The sequence below is a fragment of the Anoplopoma fimbria genome, chromosome 21, assembly GCF_027596085.1.
Source record: "Anoplopoma fimbria isolate UVic2021 breed Golden Eagle Sablefish chromosome 21, Afim_UVic_2022, whole genome shotgun sequence".
NCBI classification, from domain to species: domain Eukaryota; kingdom Metazoa; phylum Chordata; class Actinopteri; order Perciformes; family Anoplopomatidae; genus Anoplopoma; species Anoplopoma fimbria.
This window is the reverse complement of record NC_072469.1, coordinates 1,334,590-1,352,859: the sequence shown is the minus strand read 5'-3', so window position 1 is coordinate 1,352,859 and position 18,270 is coordinate 1,334,590. Positions and strand designations below refer to the sequence as shown.

General features: G+C 45.5%; 1 protein-coding gene across 1 annotated transcript in view; it reads right to left on the bottom strand.

Moving 5' to 3' along the window:
* Positions 1–2,221: 2,221 nt before the first annotated feature.
* rreb1a (ras responsive element binding protein 1a) overlaps positions 2,222–18,270 on the bottom strand; it is a 67,077-nt gene continuing 51,028 nt past the window's right edge. The window contains 19 exon segments of the mRNA XM_054622526.1: positions 2,222–5,940; positions 6,594–7,314; positions 8,179–8,291; positions 8,787–8,951; positions 9,389–9,547; positions 9,725–9,898; positions 10,004–10,117; positions 10,120–10,253; positions 10,423–10,483; positions 10,486–10,725; positions 10,728–10,833; positions 10,835–10,916; positions 11,046–12,173; positions 12,175–12,265; positions 12,371–12,848; positions 13,397–13,708; positions 13,791–13,980; positions 16,950–17,098; positions 17,198–17,339. Coding sequence (XP_054478501.1) covers positions 5,240–5,940; positions 6,594–7,314; positions 8,179–8,291; positions 8,787–8,951; positions 9,389–9,547; positions 9,725–9,898; positions 10,004–10,117; positions 10,120–10,253; positions 10,423–10,483; positions 10,486–10,725; positions 10,728–10,833; positions 10,835–10,916; positions 11,046–12,173; positions 12,175–12,265; positions 12,371–12,848; positions 13,397–13,708; positions 13,791–13,980; positions 16,950–17,098; positions 17,198–17,339 — 5,260 coding nt within the window. The 3' untranslated portion in view covers positions 2,222–5,239.

Here is an 18,270-nt window from a genome sequence, read left to right as displayed (position 1 = left end):
ACATGGACAGCATTTGATTCACACACCTTTACTTAATATAATCTTTATTGCTTTTCTTATCGGGTTGAATACAGAACAGGTTTACATCTCTTGACTTTGTGAAACACTGTCATGTTTAACAAACAGCAGGGGAGAGGAGATGAGGGAAGGAAGGAAGGAAGGAAGGAGGGAAGGAAACACAACCACAGAGAGGAAAACGTTTTTTCCAGATGATTGTGTGTTAATGCTTTCTGATTGAGGTTCAGCATCTGTCTGTGTCTCTGTGTGTGTGTGTGTGTGTGTGTGTGTGTGTGTGTGTGTGTGTGTGTGTGTGTGTGTGTGTGTGTGTGTGTGTGTGTGTGTGTTGGGAGGATGCGTTTAAATCTCCTCTTTGACGTTTTCCCTTTGACCTCTGACCCGGACAGGAAGTTACACTCAGGGTTAAACCAAGTTAGGAGACGGTCTGAACCAAAATGTCCCGGATGAGAGGGGAGAACAGAACAACAACAACAACAACAACAACAACAACAACAACAGAAAGTCATATTCTGGCTGTAAAACACCCAAAAAAATCGAATGACATATTTTATCTGTTAGGCGATGACGAGTTCACAGTCAAGTGCTAAATGTAGTGATTGACAGTTCTGAATCATTTAAAAAAAAAAAAAAAAAAAAAAAAAAAGAGACAAAATAATCAGGACTTGGAAAGAACAAGTTGCAACTCAGGAAATAAGAACATGAAGCATTTCGAATAATGGATTTGTGAAAGACCCTGAGAGCGAGATTATATATATTTTTTATATTTATATATATATGTGTAGCGCGAGAAGAGATGGAGAAAGGAGAAATCATCCATAATTGAAATTAGATTAACATGCAAAAAAAAAATAAACTAACCTAAAACTCACCCTTTAACTGAACACAATGGATTTTCACAGTTTTATACACATTAATATGTCAAAGAGAGAAAAAAATAAACACAAAAAAAAAATCATTTCTCATCCAAACTAAAATATAAACAACAAGAAACCCAGACAGTCTGTTCTCATATACAGGAGATCTACATAAAGCTTTTTTTTGGATTCAGAAGGGATTATTTATTGCTAATCCGAGTCGCACCCCGGCCCGCCGCGCGCCTACGGCAAGCCGGTTAGTCCACAACGCAAACCATCAGTTCCTCAAAACAGTTCTGCAGCATAAATGTGATATTTTATTAATACATGGCTTCTTCTCAAGTCATTGTAGAAACTCTGACACACAACCACACACACATATACACACCTGGGCTCCAAATAAATACATTTAAAAACAGTCCACGTGCATTCGAATGGAAGTCCAGTATTCATATGGCCGTGCAGACACACACACAGACACACACACACACACACACACACACACACACACACACACAGACACACACACACACACACCCGAGGGAGAGGGATGTACAGATAGAGCTAACAAAACATTAAACAGTTGAGAGAGAGAGAAAGAGAGTTTCTTGAATATGAACAACTTTTAAAAAACGTCAAAAAGTCTAAATTAATTATATTTTCAACGTCATCCAAAATCTAGATTTGGCATCCCATAATTAATGGAAAGTCTTTTAGTAGAAGCCTTATTTCACCACAGATGTCCGCGTTAGAACTGATTTTGTTTCGAGTTCTTACAATTAAGCATTGCTAAAAAATTTGCATATAGATTAAAGGGGGACATGGATTATTTATTTTTTTACAAAATTAAAATAATTTCAATAGATTTGTTGAGACCAGTGGATTAAATTTGCATCCTTTTACTTTTACCTGGTTGGATAAAGGAACATTAATTGAAAAGTGAAAAATGCTAATTCAGCCCAATAGCTAACGGTTTCTACAGCGCTAACCTCGGCGCTAACGGAGAGCCTCAACCTGAGGAAGCTAACGGAACATTTTAGCTGTGTAGCATTATCTATTTCCTTTAAAAAAACCTCTTTGTATTTAACAATGGTTCAAATAAGTATTTCTTAAGTAGGACGCTTGAACGTTTCGTACCGGTAGACCTGATGTTATAGTACGTAGCTGGTTTTTCGACTCCTAATATAAAACCTCCCAAAAATTGGACAGATGTTCATTCTGCAATAAGAAATACTACATTTCCATATTCCTTTGCAACTCTAATCGTGTTTTGCACTGCTTTGCATTAGCCGCTAACAAAGATGGTTATTTTATCTTTAGCATTAGCCACTTAACAAAATGGTCTAATGCTACAGATGGTTTGGAGGCCCTGCGAGTTGATTTTTGAGTCCTTGGGTCCATTTGAAAGGACTGAAGAGACACAACGACACTAAAGAGCTCAATATTTGGAGAAACTTATACTTTATTCTGAATAGTTTGCTTTAAAGAAAAATGAAGTCTTCAAACACGGTCCTGCTAAGCGCTGGGACTCGAACCTGACAAACCAGCGAAACTCTCTCACTCTCCTCTCTTGATTGTGTGTTGCGATATTCCACTGTAGTAGTACTAGTAGTAGAAGTAGTAGTAGTAGTAGTTTTGGAAGTTGTTAGTGCCAGTTCACAGCAGCGTCCAGTCAGTCGGACAATCGGTCCAATTGTTCAATATATTCTCTCGCTATTCGACCGACTGAGTGGCTGACCGCCGCTGCTTTACAGTTCCGTTATGAGCCACTGAGGTTCGATTTGTTTTTGATTATGAGGTTGCTTGATATAAACAAAAAAATGTACAAGAAGAAAAAATAGCTATATTCATCTTCACACGACAAAGAAAATGCACACACACACACACACACATAACCCGCCGCCCTCTAGTCGTGATATTAGGATCAATAAGTGATCAGAAATGTCCGGTTGGGTTGGTGCAAAGGGGGAAAAAGCCCCTTTTACTTGTGTCTGTTTGTGTGTGCAGCAGGGTAACACAGTTTAGGAACCCCCCCCCCTACAACCTCGCCATCCATCCTTCCATCCATCCATCCATCCATCCTTCCATCCATCCCTTTTCTCTCCGTCATCTAGTTCCGTCTACAAATCAAACCGAGATTTAACCGAGCGGTTTCATTTATTTTTAAAAATTCATCCAACTCCCATTTGATATTTACAACTGATTGTCTCTACCGCCAAATCTATAACCACGTGTCTTTAAGTGTTAAGGTGTTTCTAAAAAAGAAAGAAAGTAGAAAAAGTTTCTTCTGTTCTGGAGAGAGTTACAATAAATCCTCAAATTGACGTTCATGTAGAAGAAGAGAGAGCTAAATGAGGACAAACGGTACCAAAGCGGTCCAGGGCCAACTCAAGATACGAACATTAATACTGAAAGGAGGCTACGCTAGACCCGCTATTAGCTAGAAAATCAGTTAGCTAACTTATTAATGTGTTAGCTTGATCATCTGGCCAGTTAGCCCTAGCTGCGGTTGATATGTAAGGGCCCAAAGCACAAAGCTAAGGCTAATGTTAAGAGCTAGCTCGGGCTAACTGGCTGTACCAGAGAAATTAAGCAAGTTAAGGCATTGATAGGTTGGTTAGCTTGTCTAGGTTAGTCAGTTAGCCCTAGTTAGCTTGCGTTTGACTCTATGACTGATTTAACCAACACAGGCTAATAACAGCAAGCTAGCTGTTAGCCCTTTTATAAGCCGTGTGTGTGTGTTAAGGCGCATTGCACTAACCAGGCTAGCAATGACTTAGCCATTGCTATTAGCTACTTCACACTGCTGCTGATAATGAGTTAGCCTTGGTTAGCTACTTGATTAGCTTGGCCCATTGTGTAAAGCCAATGACTTAGATATGTTGGCCACTGCTAGCTCAATTCGAAGCTACGCTGTTGAGTTAGCCCCGGCTAGCTCTGATTAGGCGTACTGTGGAAAACCGTGCTAGCAAAGCGTTAGCCATGCTAGCCCCGTTTAGGAAGACATGAGATTTAAAGGGTTGCCTACAGAGCTGCTCGTCTGTTGTTTTTAATGGTTGCAGTTAAAAAGCAGAAGTTGAGGTAAACTGAACCTGGGTAACGTGTTAGCCGCGGAAAATACGTTAGCACTCTTGGAGGCCCTGTAATAAACCCTAAATGAACACTAGGGGCGATGATGAGACAGGTGGGAGTCACACACATCCACACACACACACACACACAACAAAAAAATGATTTGTTCAGTTTAAAAAAAAAAAGAAAATATCCACAAAACAAAATAATTCCCCTCCCTACACCTAAATATCACTGATCGCACACACAAAATACTCATCATAGCATCGCGTGCCACATGTTCAACTCTCTGTACACACATGGAATCAACTGAGAATGATTATGAATGAGAAATTATTAACACAAACAAACTCACAAGGTGGCTTCGAGGGATAAAGGGATCAATAGTGTGATGGGTTTTTAAAAAAAAAAAAAAAACATGGAGAACACAAACTGATCAACACTATATCTGCCCCCCCTTTCAAGAGTTTTTTATCCGTTCACAAAGATGCGACTTCGACAAGTTCGTGAATGTTTTTGTGGGTTTTTTTCGTGAGCCAGCAGAGAGACGGCGGGGAAGCGAGCAGGAAGGACCACGCGGCGCCGACCTTTCTTTTTTGTGTTTGTTTTTTCCAGTTACAAAAAAAAGCTTCCTTTGTCGCACAGTAAGAAAACGGCCACCAGGTTGGAAGTCCTCACGTTTGCTGGTTAAACTGGGGTTCGACCAGTTTGATTTTATGCAAAAAATATCTAGAAACGTCTGGTCGAACCGGAGATGTGTCTGGTGATATGTGCTTACGATAGCCGCCGTGGCTGGCGGACAAAAGAAAACACCAATTAATAGTCCCGCTCTTAAATCCAAATCTTTGTGATTTAAATAGAGAAGAATAAACGCAGACAGTCCGTCTGTCTGTCCCTCTGCGCCTCCTAAAGTTGATCATCAATTCTCAAACAGAATCTAGAAACAATAATAAATCATAACTTTATTCTCTTTTTATTATTGCTGAAATATAGATTCCCCCCCCGCACAAAAAATAATAATAATAATGCAAATCATTGTCATCATAAAAAGCTATAAAAATTAGATCCATCCTCCGTAATAATGCAGATAAAGATATAGCAAAAAACATCTGGTAGAAGTAGGACTAGTAGTAAGGCACTTCAAGAAAACAAGGTTTTCGTCTTTCTATCAAAAAAGTTTTTCCGGGCTGAATTTGTTTTTTTGCATCATCATCATTATCATCAATGGTGTAGCGTCTTTTCGTCGTATGGCACTGTGGTGACGTTGGTTTAAACAGCCGGGGGGGAGGTTACCCTCAGTCTACCCCCACCAGAGGAGGCTCTCCGTTGGGCAGGAGGTGCTCCAGAGGGGGCTTAGCGTGGATCTCCAGCAGCCCCTGGATGAAGCCCTCTGCTGGGGCCGCCGGTACGGACTCCTCTGGAGGAGAGCTGGAGGACGAGGACGAGGCGGGGGGGTCTTTGGAGACGTTTGATTCTGGCGTCGATTTCACGTCCTCGTCGTGGTCGTTGCTCGTCGTTGTCTTTGTGTCAGTAGCTTGTTGGCGGGGAGTCGAGGCGGCGGACTCAGCAGAGAGTTTAGATGTTTCCCCGTCGGCCGGTTCTTCTGATGAGACGGTTTTTGTTGTTGGTTCTGAATCCGAACCAGACTCTGCTTGTTTTTCAGGGTTTTCTACCTCCAACGTTTCACCTCCCTCCTCTTTAACGTCCCCTTCCTCCTCCTCCTCTTCCTCCTCCTCCTCCTCCTCTTCCTCGTCCTCCTCCTCCTCCAGCTCCTTGAGCCCGGCGACGCCGCTGCCGCACTCGCTCTCGTTCTCCGACGGCGGGCAGGTGGAGGGCGGCGTCTGGATGCAGGAGTCCCCGTCCTCGCTGGCGTCGTCGATGGCGGCCGAGGCCCCGTCGGCCCCGCGGGGCTTCAGGTGGATCCTTTGGTGGCGGACCAGGCTGTGCTTCAGGGTGAAGGTCCTCTCGCAGGTTTGACACTTGTAGGGCCGCTCACCTGGACGGGGAAGAGAGGGGGCGGAGGGATTTATACGCAGAAAGTAGATCCACAACACGGACAAAAACACACACATTATATATGCAGGAAAATATAAACAGCAATAAGGTACTGTGTGATAAAAATAAATCAAATTACAAAATAATTTTAATAATCAAAATAAAAACAAAATGAAAATAAATACACCAAAAATAAACTTAAAAATGGAAAATTTTAAATCGAGAGAAACAAAAAGTAAAAAGTTAATAAAAACTAAATTAAAAAAATACTATGAATAAATATGAATTAATTAAATAAAATTGTATAAAAAATTTAAATAAATGTTGAAAATACGAAAGAAAAATATTTACGAATAAAAATGTAACACAAAGACTGAAAAACACAATATAAATATAAATGAATCAATAAAATATATATTTTTTAAAACTGTTAAATGTTTAAATTAACAAAAACTGAAGAAATTGTAATTAAAAACATTAAGACAAACTAAATATAATTTAAATGTAATGAATAAAGTAAATTAAAACTAAAACATGTCGCAACAAAAATAAAATAATATTAATAATAATAATGAATGATAGCTGAATAATAAATAATAAATAATAAATAATAAATAATAAATAATAAATAATAAATATAAATAAATCCCATACCTGTGTGTGACCTCATGTGTCGGGTCAGGTCCTGCAGAGACCAGAATCTCTTCCCGCAGACGTTGCAGATCTTCTTCCTCTTGTCCAGTCGTCTTCCTGACGCCTCTCCTCCCTCTAAAGTCTTTGGTTCTGACGCCTCCTCGTCGCTCCTCTCCTCCTTCTCCTTCTCCTCCTCCGACTCCCCGCTCTCCCCTCCTTCGCTCTCCCCTCCCCTCACCGCTCCTGCCTCTTCCGGCTCCGTCTCCATCTTCTGCTCCTCCTCTTTGTCCTCCTCCTCCTCCTCTGTCGGTTTGGCGGCGCTGCTCTCCGTCGCCTCCTCTTGCACCGGCGGGTTCTCCTCCTGTGCCGGCGTTGGCGTCTCCTCGGAGAGGTGCGCCCTCTCGTGGCGAGCGAGCGTGGTGGCGTAGCGGAAGCTTTTCTTACAAACTCGACACACGTGTTTGTACTCCGGCTGCTGCTTCGCCGCGGGGCTGCTGGACGAGGAGGAGGTGGTGGCTGCAGCTCCTTTCTCCTTCTCTTGGCTCTCTGATGCTACTTGTGGAGCAGAGGTAGAGGATGATGATGATGAGGAGGAGGTGGAGGAGGCGGATGCAGGTTGGGAGGGCTGTTCTTCCTGAGCCGGGCCTGAAGACGTGGAGAGTTTGAAGTCGATGAGCTTTTTGCCGAAGTTCAGGTCCAAACTTTTGTTGCTGTGACAGTCGTCATCGTCGGTGCTCTCCACCTGAAGAGAGTCAGAGAACGGAGGATTCATCAAACAAATCAATAACAGACATTCAAATGAGCCACTTGTTTCCTTTGTGACAGTGAACAGGAAGTGACCATATATGGACTGAGGAGGAGTGAGGTAGAGACGCCGTATACGTCTCTGGTGTCGACCTGTCAATCAGTGTGTAGCCCCGCCCTAAAGCATCCCCTGCTTTATGGTCTGTTTGACTCTAAATGGAGCATCATTTACTAAATGAACATCATGCTGTATTGAAGAAGACTTGAAACTAGAGATTGAGACCATAAACTCATGTTTACAATGTTTACTGAGGGAATAAATCAAGAGAGAAGTAGAGTCATTTTCTCATAGACTTCTATACAACCAGAGGAGTCGCCCCCTGCTGGACAGGAGAGAGAATGCAGCTTTAAAGCTTCACTTTTCAGAACTGGAGGTTGACGCCTAGTTGCGACGTATCTCGTGATGATCGACCTCTAAATGTTGTGGTTCAGAATTAGAATCATTTACCTCAGTGTGTGTTCTGGTGCATAAAAGTCACAATAAACACATCAAAAGAGAAGAAAGAACAAGAACTGCAAAAGTCAAGAATCTTAAATTAACAATTGTTGCAAATCTACAATAAAAAGTGAAATAAAAAGTGCATCGTTTATTACTAAGAGGATGGAACACTTTTTAAGAGCATGTGCATTAAGATAATGTTGTTTTTGGAAACTAGATAAAAATTCCTTATTCCTTAAAGGTTCCTTAAATGTCAGATCATTTATTGGGCATGCATGTGTAAATAAATAAATAAATAACCAGGTTATTAAAGTCCATCTGAGTTTATGTAAACACACTGACGTAAAGCTCAGGTAGCGTTACCTTGCTGCTCTGTGGATGCTGTCGTCCCGGTGCTGCTCTGCTCTCTGGCGCCCCCTGCTGGTCCGGATGCTCTGGTGCTTCTGAATCCTGGTCATCTGCATGCGGACTGCAGCCTGCAGCACAAACATCCGTCAGTATCAAGAGTACAAAAATATATACACTGCACATGGATCAAGAGTGAAACAAAATAAATGTGTGTAATAATAAAATAAAAGGTGATGTAATACAAATAATGTAAAATGTGACATCTAACTTCCATATATGATTAAAAAATCATCTTAAATAAAGAAACATATTTCTGAGCCTAAATATTTAATAACTTGTCAACAGATGAAAACATCAGCTTAATAACAGAAATCTAAATAAAATGTGTAAATTAACCCTAAATCTATCTTCCATGAATTTTGTCTTTTAATGAAAACACTTTACTATGTTCATCATCAATTAATCTGTAGATTTTTATCTTGATAAACTAATTAACAGTCGATTAAATGTCAGAAAATTAAAATGTTTATCAGTCAAACACTAAAAAATATATAAAAATAATAATAGAGACTAGAGATAATAAAGACTAATCTATTTATGTATTTTTTGTCCCGATCACTTACTGCGGCTTTGTTTGTGGGCGGGGCTTGACTGTGCAGAGTCCCCGTCCTGTTGGTCCGAGGGGGCGGGGCTCTCCGACATGGGGGCGGAGCCTGAGTCGGTGGAGGTGTTGACGCCGCTGAGGTCTTGAGCTTCTGGAGCCATCAGCTCCGTCTCTGACTGACTCTCTGTGGGACGCAACGTAATCAATACAAACAATACAACCAATGCACATTATTGATCAGTGAGGTAAAAATAAAAAAACTTTTCCTTTTTTCCCCAAGATATAAGTTTTAAGTGGGTTTTATTTATTTCTGACTTTATAATGAACCTTCAAGGTCAATAAAATGTTTAATTTCCCCTAAATTATTTAATTGAAGCTGTAATAATAATAATAAAACTTTATTTATGAAGCACATTTTATGTGTTAAAGAAAAGAAACAGGAACATTTAAAAAGGCAGAGAAGACAAATCAATGATGAAAAAATGATAAAATAAATAACAATTAATTATGTAAATTATGTTAAAGTTTCTAAGATGAATTTTAACCAGAACATCTGGATCTCTAAGTCTTAATTAAACTCCGTCACATCTCATTAAAGTCGTATAGTTTGTTTTCTCTGACCTGCGCTCTCGTGCGAGCCTTCGTCTCCGTCTTTCTTGAGGGAGCCGTTGCGTCGCAGCGTTCGGTGCGTCACGCCGTGTTTCCTCAGCAGGTGGCGCTCACAGTTAGATTTGGTGGAGAAGAAGGCGTCGCACTTGGGACAAGGGAACGGTTTTTGGCCTGAAGAGAGAGAGAGACGGAAGGTTTAGGGGAGGGGATGAACAGCGCTTTTATTTTGAAATTCAAGTTCTGTGTGTTTGTGGTTGTGTGTGTGTGTGTGTGTGTGTGTGTGTGTGTGTGTGTGTGTGTGTGTGTGTGTGTGTGTGTGTGTGTGTGTGTGTGTGTGTGTGTGTTTACCGGTGTGGGTCAGCATGTGTCTCTGCAGGGAGCTGGCCCAGGGGAACACTCGGGGACAGAAGGGACAGGTCATCTTCTGGACTGAGTTGGAGTAGGCGTTCTTCTTCCCTTTGGACTGAGGCCCCACCGACGCCGGCTTCACCTCCTCCTTTACTCCTCCCTCCTTCTCCTCGCCTCCCTCCTCCTCCTCCTGCTGCTGCTGCTGCTTGGTCTACATCTGTTCACAGAGAGAGAGGTTTATATTCAGCCTCAGTGTTTTCCTTTAACCCTCCTCTGTACCCGTCTTCTCCGTCCTCTCACCTATCTTTCCTCCCAGCTCTGACGCTCCGGTCTGCAGGTAGGTGCTGAACTTGTTGGCGTCGGTGGTGGCGAGCATCTTCTCCACGCTGGCAACTCGCCGCTGGACTCCAGGTCGATGCCGCTGCCGACTCCTGCTCCTCCTCCTCCTCCTCCTGCTCCTGCTCCTGCGCTAACAACGACGACCTTCTCTTTCACCGCCAGAGCAGCAAGCTTCTTCCTGGACCGCTTCCTGTTTTGACATTTGATTTTCTGTTACTCTGGCGCCACCGTGTGGTAGAATCGACACATGACGCAAGTTTATAAAGAAAAGTAAGAAACCAAACAGGAAGTTAGAAGACTTTCATTTCTATTGAAATGATTAATGAGTTATTAATGAGTTATTAATGACGCTCACATACCTGGAGGATCCCTCAGGCGTTTCTTCGCTTTGCTTCTCCATGACAACCGAGGGTCCCGGGCGTCTGCAGCAGAGTCGCCCAGACAGGAAGTGACGGCCGGCGGGGGTTTGACCTCCTCTCTCTTCAGCAGGTCTGGAGCTCCGGAGACGGAGTGGATGATCTGAGCGATGGAGGCCAGAGGGGTGGAGGTGGAGGAGGAGGATGGGGGTAGGGAGATGGCGGGTTTGGGGAGCAGGGGTTTGAGGCGCTGGGCCCGGGTGGAGTTAGGGAGGGAGGTTGGGGGAGGGGTGGAGCCGGGGGGAGCTGGTAGCAGCCGAGCTGGGGGTGAGGGTGGAGGGGAGGCAGAGAGAGAGCCGTCTTCTCCTCCTTCAACAGAGCGAGAGCCGTCCTCCTCCTTCAACAGAGCGAGAGCCTGCTGCTCCACGATGCTGCTGCCACTCGGCTCCGTCTTGATCTCCCTCCTCTCCTCTCTCCTCTCCTCCCTCTTCTCCTCTCTCCTCTCCTCCCTCTTCTCCTCCCTCTTCTCCTCCCTCCTCTCCTCTCTCTCCCCTCCCTCCTCACCTCCCTCCTCTCCTCTCTCTTCTCCTCCTCCTCACCTCCCTCCTCTCCTCCCTCCGCTCCGCCTCTTGCTGGGGACGGACAGATCGATGGGCTGGTCCAGGATGGAGCCGTCGAAGCTCGGGGAGACGCTCTCCAGTTTGACCCCCGGTGACCCCGCCTGGCTGCCGCAGAGCCCCTTGGCGGAGAAGTCCAGCGGCTGGTCCAGGTCCTCCACCTTCACCGCGTGGAGCGCCTGAACCGACAAACCGATCCCGTTCGGCGTCATCTGATTTACTCGGGCGGAGGCGACGGTGGCGGCGGGCGCGGCGGCGGGTAGCAGCGTGGCGATGTGCTCCTCGATCTCCCGCTCCTGCACCTCCGGGTGCTGCTTCAGCAGGTGGTGGATGCAGTTGCGTTTGGCCAGGAAGGCGGCTCCGCAGCGCCGGCACTCGAACGGCTTCCTCTGGCAGCCGTTGTGCGTCCGCAGGTGGATCTGCAGCGCACGGTAGGTCTTCAGGTCGTCGCCGCAGAACCGGCACGTGGTCTCGGCTCCGGTGAGGCCCGTCTCCGTGTCCTGGGTGGTGGTGGCGTTTGTCACGGCGGTGATTGCGGCGGCGAGGTTGGCGGTGCTGGTGGAGGTGACGTACTTGATGTTCTTCTCGATCTCCTTCCTCGACGTCTTGCCGTGCTTCTTCCTGAGGTGGCGCTCGCAGTTGGCCTTGACGGTGAACGGGTAATGGCAGACGCGGCAGACGTAGGGCCGCTCGCCGCTGTGCGTCCGCAGGTGACGGATCAGCGTGGCTTTGTCCGGCGCCACGTAGTCGCAGATGTTGCACTGGTGCGGGAGGATGCCGAGGTGGAAGCGCATGTGTGCCTGCAGGACGCCGGAGAACGAGAACACCTGGTCGCAGAACCGGCACGGGAACGAGCCTTTCGCCGAGCCGGCGTTGGTGTTGCTCCCGCCTTTGGCTCCGGGCTTCCTCCCGCTGAGCCCCGGCTCCTCGAGCACCGCCGTGGTCGCAGCCGGCGGCGAGTCGGACAGAGGCATGTGAGCGTCGCCCATACACTCCGAGTCCAGCTGCCCGTTGTTGCCGGCTGAAGACGAGGAGGACGAAGAGGAGGAGGAGGAGGAGGAGGGCGTTTTGAAGAGAGGGGTGGGAGGCGGCAGGCTGGGGCTGATGCAGCCCAGTGAGGCCTGCTGGGAGCTCTGGAGGGGGGGGCGTGGTGGCTGTGAGGCTGGAGCGAGGCGTGATGGGAGGTTTGGGCTTCAACGGAGGCATCGCCTTCTGACCCTGGACTTGACCTGGAGGAGGAAACAAGAGTCTCTTTTGTGATTCTACGACTAAAATCTTTCAGAAAACGACCCGATTGGCCGATCGATTGATTGACAGCTCGGGCTGACACCCACCTTGACCTCCGGTGAACCCCGGAGCTTTGGCCAGAGGCGGCAGGCTCAGACCCATCTGGTTCGGCGCCGCACTCGCCACTCTGAGGATCTGCTGGATGTCGGCCAGCTCCGAGATCCCGGCGCCGCCCGCCTCGCCGGGTTTGACCCCCGACGAGCCGGCGCTGGCGGCCACGTTGCCCCCGTCGGGCTGCAGCAGGAAGCCGGTCTGGAAGGGCTGCAGGCAGAGCAGGCTCATGGCCTCCCGCTGGGAGAGGCCCTGCAGGGCGGAGACGGAGGCGGAGCCAGAGGCCTCCAGCAGCGGGATGCTGAGGGCCGCCAGACCGCCGACGCCGAGTCCCAGGGTCAGACCCGGAGCTCCGGACAGGTAGGCCGAGGCGGGCTCCTGGGGAAGGCTGGAGGACGGCGGCTCCACGTGGATCACCTTGATGCTGTCCAGGTGGGCCTGGTGGATCTCATCGTCTGTGGGTCCAGACTTCACCTGAGGAACAAACACAGAATCCATCAGAGGACGTCTGCATTTAATCCATCGCCAAAACTACAGTTTATCACAAACAGAATTCTGTCATAATTTCTTCTTTCCGACGGCCCTTGAACACATCATGTGTGACAAACACTTCCATCAGAAAAAGCAACTGAAAGGAAGCTTAAAATTGTGGTATTTCAACAAAAACATTTTATTCTACATGTCACATTTAAAATCTTGCCACAAATAAACCGTTTGCTTTAAACAGAATCTGTAAAAAACATTAAATTCTGAGCTCCTCAGTGAAACTATGAAGTTATGATTGATTCATCTGAGACCAACAGTCATGTGACAACAAATCTGTGAAACTTGGACTGAACTGCTGCTGAACACAGAGCAGAGAGGAGAGGCTGTAGAAATGTGAATAGTTTAATATAAACACCAGTAGAGACTCCTTTTAAATTTTTTCAACATTCGTAACACTCAAACGTTTTATTTTGAAGTTAAAAACAAGGCAACAGAGGGTTAAAAAGCATTTTGTAAACATTGTAAAATAATATTACCTTAGAAACGTGCCGGAGACCGAGCGCTTCCAAGAAGTTGTCTTGCTCGGGCAGGACTTCTTTCTCAACATCCGGACTGTCGACGCCGTTTTCTGCTGCTCCTTCCTCCTCCTCCTCCTCTTCCTCCTCTTCCTCCTCCATCTCTTCCATCTCCTCCATCTCCTCCATGTCGGTGTCGGTGTGTTTGTCGGGGTGGGAGGTGGTCTTGTGGAGGTCCAGAGCCGAGCGGAGGGGGAACGCCTTGTCGCAGCAATCGCAGACGAACCGGTGGAACTTGCTGATGCAGCGACGGAGGTTTGTCTCGCACCAAACCTGTAGAAGAAAGAGAGCTCTAATCCTGACCCTTTAAATCTGACACAGAGAAAGATGGATGAACAAACGTTTGATATGATACCTGTGCGATGTGGGCGAACTTCTTGCAGGAGAAGTCGATGAAGGCCAGGTCGTTGAAGCCCGTGGGGATGGAGGGGTTGTTCTGGATGAAGGGCCGTCCGCTCGGGTCCTGGGGGAGGAGCTTATGAACCGCCGCGTTGTGACGCAACATACCTCGGTGAGTTCGGAAGGACAGGCAGCAGAGATCACACCTTCAAACACACACATGAACTTATGTTAAAGGTGTATCTGAGAGTGTGGAGCGTAAAAGGAGAAGATGGAACTGATTACAAAACAACAAACACTGATTTTAATACACTTTATGGTACGTTTTGTTTTTTAGTTCATTATTAATGAATCCAAATAGTGATTCATAAAACAAGAATCTCTGCAGTAACAATGTTATTTTTACTAATTTCTTATCATTGATTTGTTTATTTGTTGCTTTTTACTACTCTTTGAAACCTTTTTCTAACTGATGATATATTTTGTTATTTAATGGGCTTCATTTTTGTCGTTCTAGTTTATCATTTGTAATCAGTGTTTTCAGATCTTCTCTGTTTTGTAATCATTACATGTTTGGAGGAAGACATGCTTTATGACATTTTAGAGACTAAAGGATTATTTAAAGAGAACAATCAGCAGATTAATTGTTAATTAGTTGAATGCATCGTAGTGACATCATGAAACTCATTTTAATCAATGAAGAGGAAGGTTTTGTTTTTTGAAAGTTCTTCAAAGTGCTGTTTCAGGGTTTTAGGTATTAAAGTTAGAATATAAACAGTTTGAATTAACGATGATCGAAGTGTTAACGTGTGTGTGTGTGTGTGTGTGTGTGTGTGTGTGTGTGTGTGTGTGTGTGTGTGTGTGTGTGTGTGTGTGTGTGTGTGTGAGAGAGATAACCCCTGGTGGCCGTGCTGGTCCTGTTCTTGTTAATCGCTGAGAGGACAGCTGCTCAGTGTCTGCCACAGTCACACACTCTCTTATCACATCCTCACTGTGTGTGTGTGTGTGTGTGTGTGTGTGTGTGTGTGTGTGTGTGTGTGTGTGTGTGTGTGTGTGTGTGTGTGTGTGTGTGTGTGTGTGTGTAATCCCCTCGGACACAAGGAGGAGAGGAGTTTTTTAGTTTTTTGGGGAGGGGGGTACACACACATATGTGACCATATGTGGACCAGCACTTGTTGAACTCCCCCCACCTCCATCACTCCTCCTCCTCTTCACACTCTGGTGTGTGTGTGTGTGTGTGTGTGTGTGTGTGTGTGTGTGTGTGTGTGTGTGTGTGTGTGTGTGTGTGTGTGTGTGTGTGTGTGTGTGTGTGCCTGCTGCTGCAGCCTGTGTGTGTGTGTTCATGAGTGTGTGTTTTTGAGCATCACACAGACGTGTGACAGAGCAGGCTAATCCCACAGAGGCTGGCTCGGGTCCAGAGTGTGTGTGTGTGTGTGTGTGTGTGTGTGTGTGTGTGTGTGTGTGTGTGTGTGTGTGTGTGTGTATATACATATAAAGAAGTGTTTAAGGAACTGAATGGTTCCTTTAGCTGATTGTTGTCTCGTTTCCATGGCGATCTAAAGATGTGTGGGCTGTTTTCATCTAAAAAACACTTTAAAGTAAATAAACTTTGTTTTTTCTTCTCACGGCGACGACATAAACAGTATTAAGTTATTATTTACTGATGTTTGTTTGTTATTTAGAGCTTTAGAACTTAATAAATCAGACAAACTTTACTTTAAATGTTATCAAACGAAGGAAACGCTCTCCCTCATGGGTAATCAATACCAGAGTACTTCACTGTACTAGTACTGCATTAGCTAATGTAGCTAATGTAGCTTCTAGCCTGCAGAGACGAGGTTTGTAAAGATCAATTAGAGCGTTAATTAATAAAGATGAACTATTGTTTACACTTAAATAAACTCTACTCTCTTCATCTACACCTCCATCCTCCCTCTCTCCTCCTCCCTCCATCTCTATATCTTTCTCCTCTCCCCTCTCTCCCTCCTTCATCGTCTCCTCCATCATTCTCTCCTCCCCCTCTCCCTCCATCTCTAGATCCCTCCCTCCTTCTCCACTGTCTTCTCTATCCTTCTCCATCTCTCTCCCCTCTCCTCCACCTCTCCGTCCTTCTCCATTCTCTCCTCTCTTCCTCCCTCCCTCCAGTTCAGATCCTCTTACAGGCTGATTAGTGAGGATTTACAGCTAAATATTCTCGTCTTCCTCCATAACGAGCTCAGCGCCGCCTGCTGCTCTCCTTCTCTCTTTTGTTTCTTTTGATTCCTTTTCTTCCTAACGGACAAACTTTTATGTCCTTATTTCCTTCCTCCCTTCTATCCTTCCTTTCCCTCATCATCTTTCCTTTTTATCCTCTTTTCTTCATTCCTCCTCCTCCTCCTCCTCCTCCTCCATGAATGAAACAGGAGTCTCCGTTAACAACATTAAACTTTGAACTGTGTGAGGGTTCGTTAGGAGTTTGGTTGCCATGGTGACAGACTGAGGCTTTTTTGGAAGGTGGGGGTGTCATGGAAACGAGGACCGGTTGAGCGCGTCCTAAACCTCCTCCTCCTCCTCCTCCTCTCTGTGACTTATTAAGTTGTCCTCTCTCTCTGATTCTCTGCCTCTCTCGCCCATCTGGTGAATTATTGTCCTCCCTCTTTTTCTCGTTAACCATCCATTCATCCATTCATCTCTTCCTTCTTCTTTAAACTGAACCTCTTTTTCCTTCTTTCTCTATTTCATCCCTCCCTCCATCTTGTTTTATCTCCTCCAGGTAAAGAAGTTTTATCAGAAAAATCTACTTAAAGTAAAAGTAAAAGTAAAAGTAAAAGTAAAAGTACTCGTTATGCAGAACGGTTTATTTCAGTGTTAAATTATTATAAAATATTATATCATCCTGTTTTTATCACTAATTAATACATGTAAGAGTATTTTAGATTAGTTGTAGTACTTAGTGTACTTTAGTAAAAGTACTGCAGAAAACAAACTTTAGTTTCCACAAAATAGATTCAAAATATGAGAAATTTCCCATCAAATAAGTGCAAAAATCAATTAATGCTTAATTATATGTGTGTGTGTGTTTGTACCTCAATGTGGTGTTCCGGTGTGTGGTGTGTGTGTGTGTGTGTGTGTGTGTGTGTGTGTGTGTGTGTGTGTGTGTGTGTGTGTGTGTGTGTGTGTGTGTGTGTGTGTGTACCTCAGTGCGGTGTCGGGGTGTGTGTCCATGTGTGTGTCCAGCTCCAGTCTTGAGCTGCAGGTCTTGAAGCAGATCGGACAGGGCAGCAGCTCCTCCTCGCCTCCTCGAACCATCGCCGCCGCCTCCTCCGCCGTCGACTCCTCCACCACCTCAACACACACACACACACACACACACACACACACGTTAACATCACTTGTTCGTGCTGCAGACGCTCAAAGTCCAGGACGTCATCGGCGTGTCTCTACCTTCTTGTTGGGAGGCTCCTCCCCCGTCTCCTCCTCCGGATTCTGCCTCCTCTTGACGGATGGACGGCGGCGTTTGTTGGGGGAGGGGGGGCTGACGGGGAGCAGACCGCTGGCCGGGTCCTTTTCATGGATCTTCATATGTCTGGAGAGAGAGAGAGAGGGGTCAAAGGTCACGGTTTACTCTCAGGAAACCTGTTTCTGGAGCAGGTAGTAGTCGTAATAAGAGTAAAAAAACATCTTCACATTCTGGTTTTAACTCGTTTAAATCCTTTTATACTTTTTGAAACATTCAACCTTCTTTGAAGTTTAATAAAAATGCCTTTCTGACATTTTTACATTGGTGTGTTTTGAGTTGAGAGGAGTGAAGATGAAAAAGGAAAGGAGGAGAAGAATCCAGGAGAATGAACAAGGAGAGGAGAGAGGGAGGTTAAAGAGGGGAGAGGAAACAAGAGGAGAGGAGACAAGAAGAAAGTAAAGTAAAGGGAAGATGAAACATAGGAAGGAGAGTAAACAAGGATGGATGAAGAAATAAAAAGGAGAGAAGAGAGGATGTGAGGATAAACTAGAAGTGGAGAAATAACACGAGGGAGGAAAGGAGAGGAGGAGAGGAAACAAGGTGAGGAAAGGAGAGGAGGGAGGAGAATAAACAAGGAAAGGACAGTAAGAGTAGGAAAGTAGAGCGGAGAGGAAACAAGGAAAGGAGGTAAGGAGGAGAGAAGAGGGGACAGGGAAAGAAGCAGAGGTGAGAGGAGAGAAAACAAGCAAAGGACAGTAAAAGAAGGAAAGGAAGGAAAGGGGGGAGAAGAGGCATCAAGGAGAATAAACAAGGAGGGGAGAGAAAGAAGGAAAGAGTGAGAACGGCAACACAAGAGGAGAGGAGACAAGAACACAAAAGGAAAGGAGGAGAGGAAACAAGGAAAGGAAAGGAGGAGAGAGGACAGATATAGGAGGAGAGGGAGCAGCAGAGGAGGTGAGTTTGATGACATCTTCTATTAATAGGACCAACAGGCAGCCCATAAGAGGTCAGCAGATCTGAGACCAGCTGACAGGAAGCTGACCATCAACCAATCAGG